Here is a 17,354-nt window from a genome sequence, read left to right as displayed (position 1 = left end):
ATGATGTCGCTCTCACGGAAATACTTTTAAAAATATTTGGCTTGTATGGCTCTCTCAGCCAAAAAGGTTCCCGACCCCTGGCATAAAGGGAAGAAGATTAAGAGCTATTCAGTAGGATTTAAGGTCCAAGCTATTGAATATGCTAAAAAGAACCGTAAGCAGCTATGTTTTATTAATATACCGTAGCTGCGTGTGTCAAATAATGAGTCATTAAATGACTCCCGCCTCCTGGTGGTAGAGGGCGCTAGTGATCCTTCTTGCGACTACTCGGCTGCAGAAGAAGTGACAACAAGCAGCCATCGTTTATTTTTTCCTCTCGCTTGCACTTTTAACATGGAGGATTACATATCTAAAATAAAACAGTTTTCTAAACTGGACTTTCAATCGAAGCAGGAGGTAATAAAGGAAGATCTCCATCGAGACAGAGACTTTTAAAACTGAAGAAAGATAAGGAAGACTTCTATAAACAAGTTATCAATGCTTTTGATCAGAAGGAGCTGTGCATGGACTTCATTTATAAGTAAAGGTAAGAACATAATAACGTTTTTTTTATTAAATGTGCTTTACATCATACTTATTTATAAGCGCAGGCCTAAATTTACCGCACGCCTTTGGTAAACGCCGGAGTGAGAAGAGGTTTAAATTAATTAGCGTCCCGGCGGCAATTCAAGGAAATACGGTAATATTATTTATCTCATTCACATAAGAGACTAGACATATAAGATTTCATGGGATTTATGGATTAGGAGTGAGAGATAGTTTGGTAAAGGTATAGCATGTTCTATATGTTATAGTTATTTGAATGACTCTTACCATAATATGTTAGGTTAACATAGCAGTTGGTTATTTATGCCTCATATAACCTACACTTATTCAGCCTGTTGTTCACTATTCTTCATTTATTTTAAATTGCCTTTCAAATGTCTATTCTTGGTGTTGGGTTTTGTCAAAATATTTCCCCCAAAAAATGCGACTTATACTCCAGCGCGACTTATATGTTTTTTTTTCTTCTTTATTATGCATTTACGGCAGGTGCGACTTATACTCCGGAGTGACTTATACTCCGAAAAATACGGTAGTTAGGTTTTGGCACCAATCTAAATCTACAGTCGTGGTCAAAAGTGTACATACACTTGTAACGAACATAATGTCTCTTATTTTATTATGATAGAGTGATTGAAGCACATACCGTATATTTCGGATTATAAATCGCTCAGGAGTATATGTCGCACCGGTCGAAAATGCATAATAAAGAGGGAAAAAAACAAATATTGATTGATTGATTGGTATATTTTTATTTCAAGTATGCAAAAAAACAATAGCAAGCCTGATCCAATACAGTGCTGTAGCCTTAACAGCCTTTATAACAAAATGAAAACAATGTCGAATAAAAAACGAAAGCAACTGAGCATCCATCCATCAGTCCATTTTCTGCCGCTTATTCCCTTTGGGGTCGCTTTTGACCGCGACTGGTCAAGCCTACTTGGATGAGAGGCAAAAAATCTTCTAAAACAAACTGACTGTTCAGTTTGTTCAGTTGGGATGGATTGAACGCTCTAAGAATACAACAACCTGGATGAATGCGAACATAATCAATGCATAATAATCCTGATAATGCTGACATTGTTATTATTGCTCATACAGTCAAAATCTATAAATTTGCATCCCTATTAGCAAGTTAAAAAGGCTGCAATTACTTTCTTACTCTGCTGCCCTCAGATTGTGGGGCTGAGCACCAACATCGATTTCCTGTTGAGTCTCTCGGGTCACCCAGAGTTCGAGGCGGGAAACGTGACCACCAGCTTCATCCCTCAACACTACGCAGATCTCTTCCCCGCACCGAGAGCTCCTTCTGGGGCAACGGTCTGTCAGGCCGCCCTGGGGCTGTTACTCGAGGAGAGAAGGCAGACTCAGAACGTCACACAGACGTCCACAGGTGTGATCTGTCTTACTGATAAATGATGTGAACTCTTGACAAACGTTGAACGAATCCGAACTAATTGTGTGTTTTCCTCCAGATCCTTTCTCTCCATTTGGCTGCAGTAGTGGCTGGAGGCTGAACACACACTTCCACAGGAGCATGACGCTGCAACTGGGAGACAAAAGTAAGGCTGCGGTCTAACAAAAACATATTCAAACACGGATCACGATTCAAAAATGAATAACATGACTGAAACGGGCAGAAGCAAAAAAGCTTATATGCCCAACATAACATTTTTTACATTCAATTAAGTTACCTTTTCTAATAATTTTGTAATACATAAAGAAATATAGTCATTCAGCATTTAAGTTGCCCTTTAACAAATAATACAAAAATATGTACTTCCACACATGCACTTTTTTGTGAATAGATAAACATACATACCTTCTAAATACATTTAACCAAACAAACATACATTTCTAGTTCACATAACTTTTTAAAATACATTGTGACATGTTCTTTTTGAAATTAAATACTCATTTTTATTTGTTTACCAACAGAATTCCACAAATTAGCACCGAGAACAGATAAACATCTACGTTTAACAACTAGTCTTGCTTTTGGTAAAATAAACTTAGATTGTATTTGCTGGTTTGTAGAGAGAAGTATTTCTGAATTCCTTCTGGAAGAGTATTTATTTTTGCTTTGAACATTATCTGTGTTATTTTATAATAAACAATATCTTGAAATTTCATAAGTTTTGATTGAACAAATAATGGATGGGTGTGGTCATAATATCCTGCTTTGTTTATTAGCTGTGCAGCTTTTTTTTTTGCAGCAAAACAATATCATTAATTATGGTTTTAAAAGTGGTTGCCCAGAGTTCTACACAGTATGTCATGTATGGAAGTATCAAAGTATAATACATTGTTAACAAAGAATTATAATTAAGTAATTCTTTAGTTTTATACAAAACACCAAGTGTTTTTGATATTTTTGTTTTTATATAATTTACATGTTGTCTCCATGATCATTTATAGTCAATTATAACTCCCAAAATACACGCTCAATTTTATCTCCATTTATTTTAATATTTACTTCATTAGATACCTCAGTTTTGGTACCGAATATCATAAATTTAGTTTTAGCAATATTAAGTGATAATTTATTCATATCAAACCAGTTTTTAAGCACCGTCATTTCTTGTCTTATTTTCATCACGAGTGGTGTGGTACCACTAGTGAAACAACTAGTAGGCCTTCAAAACGCTGTAGCAAAGTTTAGTTATAAATAGCGGTACCACTAGTTATTTCACTAGTGGTACCACTAGTGAAACAACTAGTGGTACCACTAGTGAAACAACTAGTGGTACCACTAGTGAAACAACTAGTGGTACCACTAGTGAAACAACTAGTGGTACCACTAGTGAAACAACTAGTGGTACCACTAGTGAAACAACTAGTGGTACCACTATTTATAACTAAACTTTGCTACAGCGTTTTGAAGGCCTACTGAAATGAGATGTTCTTATTTAAACGGGGATAGCAGGTCCATTCTATGTGTCATACTTGATCATTTCGCGATATTGCCATATTTTTGCTGAAAGGATTTAGTAGAGAACATCCACGATAAAGTTTGCAACTTTTGGTTGCTAATAAAAAAGCCTCGCCTTTACCGGAAGTAGCAGACAATGTGCGCGTGACGTCACGGGTTGTGGAGCTCCTCACATCTGAACATTGTTTACAATCATGGCCACCAGCAGCGAGAGCGATTCGGACCGAGAAAGCGACAATTTCCCCATTAATTTGAGCGAGGAAACCATCCCAAGCGGAGGCGGATCAGCAGCGTAGAGATGTCCCCAACCGATACACAGGTGAGCGGTCCATCCTGGGTCTCGACTCTGGACAGCCAGTACTTCATCCATGGTCATCGGACTGGACCCCCTCCACAAGGGAGGGGGAGACTGAGGAGAAAAAGAAAAGAAGCGGCAGATCAACTGGTCTAAAAAGGAGGTCTATTTAAAGGCTAGAGTATACAGATGAGTTTTAAGGTGAGACTTAAATGCTTCTACTGAGGTAGCATCTCGAACTGTTACCAAGAGGGCATTCCAGAGTACTGGAGCCCGAACGGAAAACATTCTATAGCCCGCAGACTTTTTTTGAGCTCTAGGAATCACTAATAAGCCGGAGTCTTTTGAAGGCAGATTTCTTGCCGGGACATATGGTACAATACAATCGGCAAGATAGGATGGAGCTAGACCGTGTAGTATTTTATACGTAAGTAGTAAAACCTTAAAGTCACATCTTAAGTGCACAGGAAGCCAGTGCAGGTGAGCCAGTATAGGTATATATGTATGTATATATGTATATAAAGGTATATACAGTATAGGTATATATGTATGTATATATGTATATAAAGGTATATACAGTATAGGTATATATGTATGTATATATGTATATAAAGGTATATACAGTATAGGTATATATGTATGTATATAAGGTATATACAGTATAGGTATATATGTATGTATATAAGGTATATACAGTATAGGTATATATGTATGTATATATGTATATACAGTATAGGTATATATGTATGTATATATGTATATAAAGGTATATACAGTATAGGTATATATGTATGTATATATGTATATAAAGGTATATACAGTACATGCGTAATGTGATCAAACTTTCTTGTTCTTGTCAAAAGTCTAGCAGCCGCATTTTGTACCAACTGTAATCTTTTAATGCTAGACATGGGGAGACCCGAAAATAATACGTTACAGTAATCGAGGCGAGGCGTAACAAACGCATGGATAATGATCTCGGCGTCTTTAGTGGACAAAATGGAGCAAATTTTAGCGATATTACGGAGATGAAAGACGGCCGTTTTAGTAACGCTTTTAATGTGTGCCTCAAAGGAGAGAGTTGGGTCGAAGATAATACCCAGATTCTTTACCGAGTCACCTTGTTTTATTATTTGGTTGTCAAATGTTAGAGTTGTATTATTAAATCGAGTTCGGTGTCTAGCAGGACCGATAATCAGCATTTCCGTTTTTTTGGCGTTAAGTTGCAAAAAAAAATCCTTCATGGCAGCTTTGTGTCAACATTGCAACGTTTTCTAGTTAGATTTCACCTCATTCCACTTTTTGTTAATGTTTTCTTTTTCTTTTCGCAATAGCATTTACAGAATGTGTGGCAGGCCAGTAAACTATTAGCTGCGGGCTGAAAACGGCCCCCGAGCCGCACTTTGGACACACCTGCTCAAGTCCAAAAATGTAAAATGTTTGTCTTTCCTTTCAAGCGGTGGATTTGTTGGTCACATACAAGAAAGATGGCAGCTACACGATGCAGGTGAGCCTCAACCTCAACAATAAAATACGTTTTTTGGGGGATTTGAGAGTTATTTTCTTTGTGCGTTCAGCTGGACCAGGAAGTGTTCCACGTGACAGGCCAGGTGGAGATGGAGGGCGGAGCTCGCTTTCTGCACTCTTCTGTAAACGGTGCAAAGTCTCGACCCAAACTGGTGATCTTGGACAACACCATTCATCTTTTCTCCACGGTCAGTGCTGCAAAACTCTTTGGAAAACATGCTGTGGTCTAAACTAAATGAGAAATATACTTTTTAGGACTATTTATACTGAAGAAAAATATAAACACAACACTGTTTGTGCTTCTGTTTTCATGAGTTGAACTCAAAGATGCAAAACTTTTACTATATACTGTATTTTTCCGACTATAAGTCGCAGTTTTTTTCATAGTTTGGTGCGACTTTACTCCGGAGCGACTTATGTGTTAATTATTAACACATATTATTATTTATCTCATTCGCGGAAGAGACCAAGAAAATGTCAGAGATCATCACAGTGTAGTAGAAGCTATCTTATCTCTGACCGTAGATAGCTCTCAATGCTAATAGTGTAGCACGCCAATGTGCTAGTACGCTAGAAAAAGAGTTCCTCGGTGTTTGCTCTTACAACAACAACGTTGCTACAGCTGGGTTCTTATACAGTTGTGATCAAAATGATTCAACCCCCACACAATTTTGCTGTTTTAGCAAGTTGGATATTTAGTCCGTATTTTGTTTATAGTCATATCAAATAAAAATGTGTCAAATGCAACTTAAATTGTAACACTGTATTTTACAAAATAGCAAAAAAGGACATTTTTCTTAATATCTCATTGACAAAACGCCCTAGTTCCATGCATCTTTAGTACTTAGTAGAATAGCCTTTGGCAGTAATGACATCCTTCAAAGGTAATACATAAGTGGACACAAGCTTCTTGCAAGCATCTAGAACAGGGGTAGGGAACCTATGGTTCTAGAGCCAGATGTGGCTCTTTTGATGACTGCACCTGGCTCTCAGATAAATCTGAGCTGACGTTGCTTAACAGGATAAGTAATGAATAATTCCACTTGTAATCACAGTGTTAAAAATAATGTTCAAAATATTAAACATTCTTGTGCATTTTTAATCCATCCATCTGTTTTTTTGTACCGCACCTGTTCAAGAAGTTGTGTTAATGGTAAGAAGTTATTTAGTTATTATTGGGTAGTGTGGGGCTTGCCCTCCTGGGGGTTCTTCAGACCACCAAGCACCGACATGAGAGCCTGTTCCAGGTTTTTTTTTTCAAACAGTCTCTTAGTTGCTTTCCAGCAATTGTGTTTTTCTCTTCCGTTCTCGCTCACACTCTGGCTCCAGCCCCAACCCCGTCTCTCCTCCTGGCTGCTGCTTATAACAGAGCGACAGGTGATTAGATAACAAGGCCCAGGTGGGCCAGCTACGCACCTGTCGCTGATTTCGAGGCCGGTCCTGGCAACTCCCTGCTTCGCTGCAGGCCCGCAGGCCACGCCCCCTCCACATTTAGCTTCAGAATAACATTGTTATGACAAAGAATAAGAGACCTATTATACTCTAGAAATGTTGGTCTTACTTAAAAATGCACACGTTTTGTTGTGTTCAGTGTTAAAAAAAATATTATATGGCTCTTACGGAAATACATTTTAAAATATTTGGATTCTTGGCTCTCTCAGCCAAAAAGGTTCCCGACCCCTGATCTACAGTATTTTAGTCCATTCCTCTTGGGCAAAGGCCTCCAGTTCATTCATATTCTTGGGCTTGCGTGCTGCAACTGCCTTCTTCATGTCCCCAACCACCGGGCCGCAGAAATTTTTTTTCATACATTTTTATTAAAAAAAAAAATATATATATATATATTTGTTTTATTAAATCAACATAAAAAACACAATATACACTTACAATTAGTGCACCAACCACAAAAACCTCCCTTTATCATGACAAAGAAAAAAAAAAAAAAAAGACTACCTCCCCCCTCTGCAATGTCCTGTTGTAGTTCCTCGGCTGTTACCCGGGGGTTTTTCACCATTGTACACTTCAAATACCGGACACCATCCTCTTTCTACCACGCCCAGGTAGTGTTTCCACTCTGCCTTTAGCTTTAAACTTTCAAATTATGCTCCCAACTGTGTCTCTTGGAATGTGTAATGTCTTTTCTATTTTCTTATATCCATATCCTTTCTTATGAAGAGAACTTACCTCCTCTCTTGACTTCTTTGACCACTCCCTGGACTTCACCATGTTGCAAATACACCATTGACCATCTACAAGAAGCTGAGCGTCACAGTCTTTTTCAATCAGTTTAATTGTTGCTCGTTATGGTTCTAATCACATCTACAGGTGTTTTCAACACCTGATTGAAAAGACCTTATTCAAATTCTGTTCTTAAGAGTTATGATCTACAAAGAGTTGAATCATTTTGTCAATGAGATATTAAGAAAAATGTCCTTTTTTGCTATTTTGTAAAATACAGTGTTACAATTTAAGTTGCATTTGACACATCTTTATTTGATGTGAGTATAAACAAAATAGGGAATACATGTCCAACTTGCTAAAACACCAAAATTGTGTGGGGGTTGAATCATTTTGATCACAACTATACAGGTTACACAACATAAATGAAGTATTTTTGACCGTTTCTGGATGCATTTTGCAAGTCATTTAGAGGCAGAATATGTTTCCTCCATTAGCTGCATTGCTAGTTTCTTACAACAAGCCGATTTTTACAGAATGCAAAAAAAAACTCTGTCTTCTTGTCTCTCATAGTGATTGTGAACAATAGGCAAACTTGCAGAAAATTAAATGTGTATAATGTTTGAGTAATGCATGTGGCAGATGTGTCTAATTAAGAGAGACGAAACAAAGGAAATTATTCCTCTTTGATTTATTTCATCAATCATTCAGAACTTTATTGATGTAGCACTTTTCATACGGAGACCAGTTGCAACACAAAGTGCTTTCAAGCAATCTAACCTCTAAAGCAGGGGTCACCAACCTTTTTGAAAGCAAGAGCTACTTCTTGGGTACTGATTCATGCCAAGGGCTACCAGTTTGATACACACTTAAATAAATTGCCAGAAATAGCCAATTTGCTCAATTTACCATTTAATAAATAAATAAATATACATATATATATATATATATATGTAAATGGGTATTTCTGTCCGTCATTCCGTCATACATTTTTTTTCCTTTTACGGAAGGTTTTTTGTAGAGAATAAATGATGAAAAAAACACTTAATTGAGCAGTTTAAAAGAGGAGAAAACACGAAAAAAATGAAAATTAAATTTTGAAACATAGTTTATCTTCAATTTCGACTCTTTAAAATTCAACATTTAACCGGAAAGAAGAAGAGAAAAACTAGCTAATTCGAATCTTTTTGAAAAAATAAAAAAAATAATTTATGGAACATTATTAGTAATTTTTCCTGATTAAGATTAATTTTAGAATTTTGATGACATGTTTTAAATAGGTTAAAATCCAATCTGCACTTTGTTAGAATATATAACAAATTGGACCAAGCTATATTTCCAACAAAGACAAATCATTATTTCTTCTAGATTTTCCAGAACAAAAATTTGAAAAGAAATTCAAAAGACTTTGAAATAAGACTTCAATTTGATTCTACAGATTTTCTATTTTTTTTTTAATTTAATCATAATAAGTTTGAAGAAATATTTCACAAATATTCTTCTTTGAAAAAACCGAAGCTAAAATGAAGAATTAAATTAAAATGTATTTATTATTCTTTACAATAAAAAAGATAATTTACTTGAATGTTGATTTAAATTGTCAGGAAAGAAGAGGAAGGAATTTAAGAGGTAAAATGGTATATGTGTTTAAAAATCCTAAAATATATATATATTTTTTTGTCCTGTCCAGCTTCTCAGGCAAATCATATAGTAGATGTAGATGTAGATGTAGATGTAGATGTAGACGCCCATACCGGCTGTTCAGATTGACTTTACAAAAGACAAGTGTGGGATACTTCTCTTGTTGCCTTATTTGAATTTGACTTTATTAAATGTATTTATATTATTATTTGGTGCAGGAGGGCCGGAGCAGGAGGAGATAAAAAGAGAGAGAAAAAATAAGACAGAGGGCGAAATTGTGGGGATAAGAAATTACACGGAGAGACAAAAACAACAGCAAATACAACAAAAACAACAACAACAATAGTACAACACCAACACATACAATATGTACAAATATGATCGTAAAAGTGATAGCAAATAAGCAGTTAGTGAAATAAATAATAAATAAAAAACATATAATAAATAATAATACAGAAATGACAATGAGCATTTTTACACTAAAACTGGAACAATACAAATACCAATAGAAAAAACACTATTGATCATGAACAATACCAATAATTTACCTCTATTATCAACAATACAGTTGTTCAAATGCAACAATACGCATACAAAATGATAACTAGAAAGATAATAATAATGAAAAAAAAAAGGAATACCGAAAGATTGAGGGGAAGAGAGAGAGGCAACCTATATTAATCTTGTAGATTGTTATAGTAACAATGTGTTAAGCTTGGTCAGTATGCCATGTGTTACCCACATCATTTTTAAGCTTGTATTTGGTCTCTAAAATTGTATCTCTGAAAGTTATAAGAAGCAAAGTAAGAAAATAAATAAATGTTTTATTTTGAGCCATGCAAACAAAACAAAAGAATGACATAAAATACAAAAGAAATATATATATACCTTATTTTTACACCTACATTGAACACATTACATGTGACTAATCTTTTGTAGATGTCAAGATTGGCTCAAAAGGGAGTGGGAAGAAGTAAACTTATTAGGTCCCACCCCTATACATATACTATATATATACAATATATAATACAATAATATATATAATATAATTCAATTCAGTGATTGCTGCGTAGATGCTATATATTATCTACTGTATATATAATACATTTAAATTCACACACACTTACATATATACATATGTACACACACATATACTGTATACATACATACATACATATATATATACACACATAATCACATACATACACACGTGCATATACCCAAAACACACACACACACACACACACACACCTATATAAATACTATATATATAATAGTATATATAATATAATATGAATTTATTTAAACAAGTGAAGACCAAGTCTTTAAAATATTTTGTTGGATTTTCAAATTCTATTTGAGTTTTGTCTCTCTTAGAATCAAAAATGTTGAGCAAAGTGAGACCAGCTTGCTAGTAAATAAATACAATTTAAAAAAATAGAGGCAGCTCACTGGTAAGTGCTGCTATTTGAGCTATTTTTAGAACAGGCCTGCGGGCGACTCATCTGGTCCTTACGGGCGACCTGGTGCCCGCGGGCACTGCGTTGGTGACCCCTGTTTTAAAGACTTAGTGGCCACATGCGTGGACAGCACCTTTTTAGCTCTTATTTCCAAAATTGTGTACACTACTGAATTGGGGTCTTATGGCCACTTATGTGGACACTTATACTGTCATCTGGTGGTGTCAGGAGAGTATAACATACAATGGAATTTGGAAAAAACAAAGTATAAAAATAAAAATGAGCATTTATGAAGTACACATTTGTGTACTCATGGTCTATAAGTACATCATATCAAAATATGTTTTTTTTGTTTTTATTCATGTTAGGGTCATGTGAGTTTGAACATCAAATATGTTGTCTTTGTAGCATATTCAACTGAATATGGGTTGAAAATGATTTGCAAATCATTGTATTCTGTTTATATTTACATCTAACACAATTTCCCAACTTATATGGAAACAGGGTTAGTACTCCTCTTCATGTTGGGGAGTATGCTTGTGTGATGTGAGAGAGAAGCAGACTTATGCTAGATTCTGCAGACTGAGGAGACAAGAGTGTCAGGGCGAGCGTGAGAAGTGGACTTTAATCCTTGTGGTGTTTGCAGGAGGGCAGCTCAGAGGTTTCTCTTCCACTCCCAAAGTATCTCGCTGCTGTGAGCGGCTCTGCTGCTGCAGGTGGCGCTGTGGCCCCCATGACTGGCACCATTGAGAAGGTGTGTTGTTGTTATGTCACAATGATGTCATCATCATCATCATTAGTAGTATTTTTATTACTCTCATCATTATTATTCTTATTTTTAGGGTCTGCAAGACCCATTGTAAAAAGGACTCACAAAGGAGTCATTTTTACAATCGGTCAAAGGACCCTATTGAATCTGTAAGGTTTTATTATTATTATTATTATTAATTTATATTCCGCCGCCTCTTTTTATTATTATTGTCATCATTATTATTATTGTCATTATTATTGTTATTATTATTATTATCATTATTATTATATTAGCATTATAATTATTATCATTATTATGATTATAGTTATCATTATTATTATTATATTATTATTATTGTTATTATTTTTATTATTGGTATCATTATTATTATTATTATATTAGCATTATAATTATTATCATTATTGTTATGATTATAGTTATCATTATTATTATTATATAATTATTATTGGTATCATTATTATTATCATTATTATTATTATTATCAATATTATTGTTATTATTAGTGTTATATTATTATTATTACAATTATTATTGTCATTATTATTGTTATCATTATTATTCTCATTATTATTATCAATAGTATTGTTATTATTAGTATTATATTATTGTTATTATTATTATTATTTATATTCCGCCGCCTCTTTTTATTATTATTGTCATTATTATTATTATTATCATTACTATTATATTATCATAATTATTGTTATTATTATTATATTAGCATTATAATTATTGTTATCATTATTGTTATGATTATAGTTATCATTATTATTATTATATTATTATTATTATTATTGGTATCATTATTATTATTATCAATATTATTGTTATTAGTGTTATATTATTATTATTACAATTATTATTGTCATTATTATTGTTATCATTATTATTCGCATTATTATTATCAATAGTATTGTTATTATTAGTATTATATTATTGTTATTATTATTATTGTTATTATTAGTATTATATTATTATTCATTATTGTTATTATTATTATTATTATTCAGGACTTAGAGCAGACTTATGCTGCTATAATGGCAGCAGACAGCAATACAGACATTTGTCCAGCAGGGGGCAGCAGACGTCATCATCATCATATGACTGTAAAGCTGCTGAGCTGCACTTGAATGACGTCATAAACTCTGTGAACTTTGACCTGTGTTGATAAGATGATGTCACCACATGTGTTCTAGTAACTCTGACAGGTGTGTTGTGGACCTTCTTTCCACAAGAAGAAGAACCTTGTCACAATTATGAAGTGATGAATGACATGATTGACATGAGGCTGCTGCCAGCGAGAGATGACTACTTGATTTTGTGAGTCAGGTGCTGGTGAAGGCTGGTGACAGAGTGAATGTTGGCGACCCGCTGATGGTCATGATTGCCATGAAGATGGAGGTGAGGGACTCACTCACTCACTCACTCACACACACACACACACCCTCACTCACTCGCATTCTTACTCAGTGTCTTTCACTCACTCACATACTGACACTTTAGCTCACTCACTAATACTTTCACTCACTACTCACTCTCTTTCACTTATTCACTCACTCACTCTGTCTTTCACTCACTCACACACCTTCACTCACTTGCATTCTCACTTACTCAGTCATTCTCTTTCACTCACTCACCCTCACATTCTCACTCACCCCTTCTCAAACACCCTCACTCACTCATATTCTCACTTACTCACTCCTCATTCTCACTTACTCACACTCTCTTTCACTCACTCACTCATACTTTCACTCACTTGCAATCACATTCAGTCGCCTTCATTTATTCACACTCACTTGCATTCACCCTCACTCACTCGCATTCTCGCTTACTCACTCACTATCTTTCACTCACTCACTCATACTTTAACTCACTTGCATTCTCACTCACTCACTCTTATTCTCACTCATTCACTCACACTCTTTCACTCACTCACTCATACTTTAACTCACTTGCATTCTCACTCACTCTTATTCTCACTCATTCACTCACACTCTCTTTCACTCTCTCACTCATACATTCACTCACTTGCATTCACATTCAGTCGCCTTCATTTATTCACACTCACTTGCATTCTCACTCACTCACTCACTCACTCTTATTCTCACTCATTCACTCACACTCTCTTTTACTCACTCACTCATACTTTTACTCACTTGCATTTTCACTCAGTCACTCTTATTCTCACTCACTCACACTCTTTCACTCACTCATACTTTCACTCACTTGCATTCTCTCTCACTTGCTTTCACTTATTCACTCACTCACTTGCATTCTCCCTCACTCACTCAGTCACACTCTTTCACTCACTCACACAGATTCTCACTTCCTCACTCAATCATACTTTCACTCACTTGCATTCACATTCAGTCGCCTTCATTTATTCACACTCACTTGCATTCTCACTCACTCACTCACTCACTCTTATTCTCACTCATTCACTCACACTCTCTTTTACTCACTCACTCATACTTTTACTCACTTGCATTTTCACACACTCACTTATTCACTCGCATTCTCCCTCACTAACTCAGACTCTCTCTCTCTCTTATATTCACTCACTCACTCGCTTTCACTTATTCACTTACTCACACTCAGTCACACTTTTTCACTCACTCACATACCCTCACTCACTCTTATTCTCACTCAGGCACTCACCCCTCCTCTCACACTCACCCACTCACACTTTCACTTACTTCCACATTCTCTCTTATACTCACTCAGGCGCTCTCGCACTCATTCACACCCTCAATATCTCGCTCACCCACTCACTCTTCACTCACGCATTTACTCATTCAATCTCTCTCTCTCTCAATCACCCACTCACTCTAAACACTCACCCTCACTCTTTCACCAACTCGCTCACCCAGCCACTCACTCTCTTACATTCTCTAACACAGTGGTCCCCAACCACCGGGCTGCAGAATAATTTATTATTGATTTTTTTTTAATTAAATCAACATAAAAAACACAAGATACTTACAATTAATGCACCGACACAAAATACCTCCTTTTCATGACAAAAAAAAAAAATTGCCATGGGACAAATTATCAAGCTTTGAACAGTCTGCAGCTACAAAAAGGTCGGGGACCACTGCGCTCACACACACACACACACACACACACACACACACACACACACACACACACACACACACACACACTTCTAACTGAGGGTGAATGTCCCGCAGCACACCATCCGTGCGCCCAAGTCAGGTGTGATCAGGAAGGTGTTCTTCAGCGAAGGATCTCAGGCGGACCGTCACGCTGCTCTGGTGGACTTGGAGGAGGACTCGGAGGACGGCGGTCAGTAGAGACGCTCTTCAGAAAAGTAAATGCTCCAAAACACTCGTGTAGAAAAAAGGGTGAGGAGTCTGAAATGGACGAGACTGAATACTTTCAGCCCAAAGTGAACTTTCTGGATTGATAGATGGAACTAAAAAAAACATCCAAGTGGCCTTTCAACATGTTGCTGCCTTCTTTCCATCTTCTTTCTTTTGTCGCTCCTGGAAAGAACTCGCTTCTAATTATCTTTCAGTCAGGAATCTTCCACTTGCTGTTTCTGACGCCAACAAAAAAAAAAATGTATAGAGTGCTTGTACAATAGTAAATAGTTACTGATGTTGACTATCTCTGTTCTAACTGCTCATGTCGTCTGGAAATGTTCAAAACTTTTTGGGGTTGAAAGCAGCAAAGTTTGTCAGACAATAAGTAGAAAACACTCCAAAAGGTCACAAGAATCACTTTGTAGTGTCAAATTTTAAAAGTTGTTAATAAAAGATTCTCACATGGATATTTGTGTCGAGCTCTTACTTCCACATCAGTTCTCCCAGGAAGTGACAACTGACACGGAGCTGCTTCTTATAAATGTATTTATTTCATAAATAGAACATTTCATAAACAGCAGCTTGAGTTTTTACAGACAGAAGGAAGGAAGACAGCTGAGGAGCGACGATGACAGGAGGAAGGAGTGAAGCCACGCCGCGCCACGCTCGTGTTATGTCGCAGAAACACCGAGTCACATCAGCTGTGTTCAAATGCACGACACCTGACTTGAATTTTAGCCATAATTCCATTTCCTGCCGCTTTAATTGAATCACAAACGCTGCACGGCGACAAAGGAAGTGTTTCTGGATCACTGACACAAAAGGAGCTCCGTTTAAAGCATAACAGGAATGAGCTTTTATACAAATAGAAAAGCTGTTCAAGTAAATATTTGTGCATGTTTCAAGCAGACATAACAAAAGTACCACTTTTAGGGGGAGTGACAACCTCAGAGGACATGAAATATTCATTCCATCTAATTAGGTCCTAAAAATATTCAATAGGCTTTTTGGGATCTTGCTGATCTCGACAAAACAAAAAACCACATTCAGGTTGTGAAATAACCGCAGCAATTTAGAAATAAATAAAACCGTTGAAAAGATATTAAGAGTTGAGTTTTAAGTGCAAAAAAATGTCCCCTACGTGACGCAGCATTAAAACATTAACGCTCGTGTCAACAACACCCAGCTGTCATCTGAGTATTATTTTTGTACGCTGTTTGTGTTTACATGGATGACATCACTTTTCATGTTGGTCAGCGTGGCTGAAGGCGCACACAAAATAGTCCTAATTATATAACTATTATTTATCATAATTATAATAACTATTGTTCATCAAACAAAGAACACGACAGACGGGAAGACTTCGCGCGACGTTAAGGCGTAACCATAGCGACGGGAGCCCCCCCACCGAGGCCTCGCTTCGTTGACGTCGAGGCTTAAAAAAACGCAGGGTTGCGTGTCAGCCTGTCAGTCGCCATGACGACAGGTGACATGGCCATCGGAGCTGATGAAACATTCAAAGTCCGCACGCGTGTTTTAACGCCTTCACTCGCCACTCAGGAAGGCAAGAAAGGGAAAAGGACAACCAGCAGCTTTTAACCGTACTCAAACTTCCTGAAAAGTCCTCCCAAAAACAAAAATCTATGGCTTTATCAACAGACTCGGGGCGCCGCGGGAAAAGGGAGTTCAGAACAGTCTGGACATGATCGGCGTGTGCGAGCAGGCACGAAGAAAGTCATCGTCTTTGGTATCGGACTGGTGGACGCTGACGGAACTGCAGGATGCTGCCGGGAGCAAGCAGACATCAAAAGTGCATTTTGGAGCGGCAGAAATGTTTTTTTTCTCCTGACGCTCGCTTCTAGAAGCTTCTCTTCCAGCTTCAACATCCACCTCCTTTGGCTTCAGGAGACGGCCGCTCCAGTTGAGTCTATTTGTGTGCGGGTTCGAAGCCAGCCAGCCAGCTTGCAAGATGGCATGAGGGGTGGAGGGGGGGAGGGATGGAAAGATGGCAACGTGGAGGGATGGAGGGGTGGATGGCAGAGGGATGGAGGGCGAAGGGGTGGAGGGATGGAGGGGTGGAGGGATGGAGGGGTGGAGGGGTGGATGGCGAGGGAATGGAGGGCAGAGGGATGGTGGGGTGGAGTAATGGATGGATGGCGGGGTGGCAGGGTGGATGGCGGATTGATGGAGGGGTGGAGAGATGGATGGCGAAGGGATGGAGGGCAGAGGGATGGTGGGGTGGAGGGATGGCGGGGTGGATGGCAGGGTGGAGGGATGGATAGCGAAGGGATGGAGGGCAGAGGGATGGTGGGGTGGCGGGGTGGAGGGATGGATGGATGGATGGTGGGGTGGAGGGATGGATAGCGAAGGGATGGAGGGCAGAGGGATGGTGGGGTGGAGGGGTGGCAGGGTGGAGGGATGGCGGGGTGGAGGGATGGATGGATGGATGGCGGGGTGGAGGGATGATAGCGAAGGGATGGAGGGCAGAGGGGTGGAGGGGTGGATAGCGAAGGGATGGAGGGCAGAGGGATGGTGGGGTGGAGGGGTGGCAGGGTGGAGGGATGGATAGCGAAGGGATGGAGGGCAGAGGGATGGTGGGGTGGAGGGGTGGCAGGGTGGAGGGATGGCGGGGTGGAGGGATGGATAGGGAAGGGATGGAGGGCAGAGGGATGGTGGGCTG

General features: G+C 37.8%; 2 protein-coding genes across 5 annotated transcripts in view; one reads left to right on the top strand and one right to left on the bottom strand.

Annotated features, from left to right (window-relative positions):
- mccc1 (methylcrotonyl-CoA carboxylase subunit) overlaps positions 1-15,141 on the top strand; it is a 38,734-nt gene extending 23,593 nt beyond the window's left edge. For both annotated transcript variants that reach the window (XM_061883860.1, XM_061883861.1), the window contains 7 exons: positions 1,720-1,936; positions 2,019-2,105; positions 5,228-5,277; positions 5,348-5,485; positions 11,223-11,330; positions 12,678-12,749; positions 14,540-15,141. In XM_061883860.1, the coding sequence (XP_061739844.1) occupies positions 1,720-1,936; positions 2,019-2,105; positions 5,228-5,277; positions 5,348-5,485; positions 11,223-11,330; positions 12,678-12,749; positions 14,540-14,662 (795 nt within the window). In that variant the 3' untranslated portion in view covers positions 14,663-15,141. The remainder of the gene's footprint in view (positions 1-1,719; positions 1,937-2,018; positions 2,106-5,227; positions 5,278-5,347; positions 5,486-11,222; positions 11,331-12,677; positions 12,750-14,539) is intronic.
- A 62-nt stretch (positions 15,142-15,203) lies between these two features.
- atp11b (ATPase phospholipid transporting 11B) overlaps positions 15,204-17,354 on the bottom strand; it is a 121,701-nt gene continuing 119,550 nt past the window's right edge. For all 3 annotated transcript variants that reach the window (XR_009803743.1, XM_061883858.1, XM_061883859.1), the window contains one exon: positions 15,204-17,354. This exon is cut by the window's right edge and continues 587 nt beyond it. The gene's annotated coding sequence lies outside the window, so the exon portion shown is untranslated.

Source organism: Nerophis ophidion, linkage group LG22, assembly GCF_033978795.1.
Source record: "Nerophis ophidion isolate RoL-2023_Sa linkage group LG22, RoL_Noph_v1.0, whole genome shotgun sequence".
Taxonomy (NCBI): Eukaryota; Metazoa; Chordata; class Actinopteri; order Syngnathiformes; family Syngnathidae; genus Nerophis; species Nerophis ophidion.
Note: the sequence above shows the minus strand (reverse complement) of the source record. Positions and strands in the feature narration are given on the sequence as shown.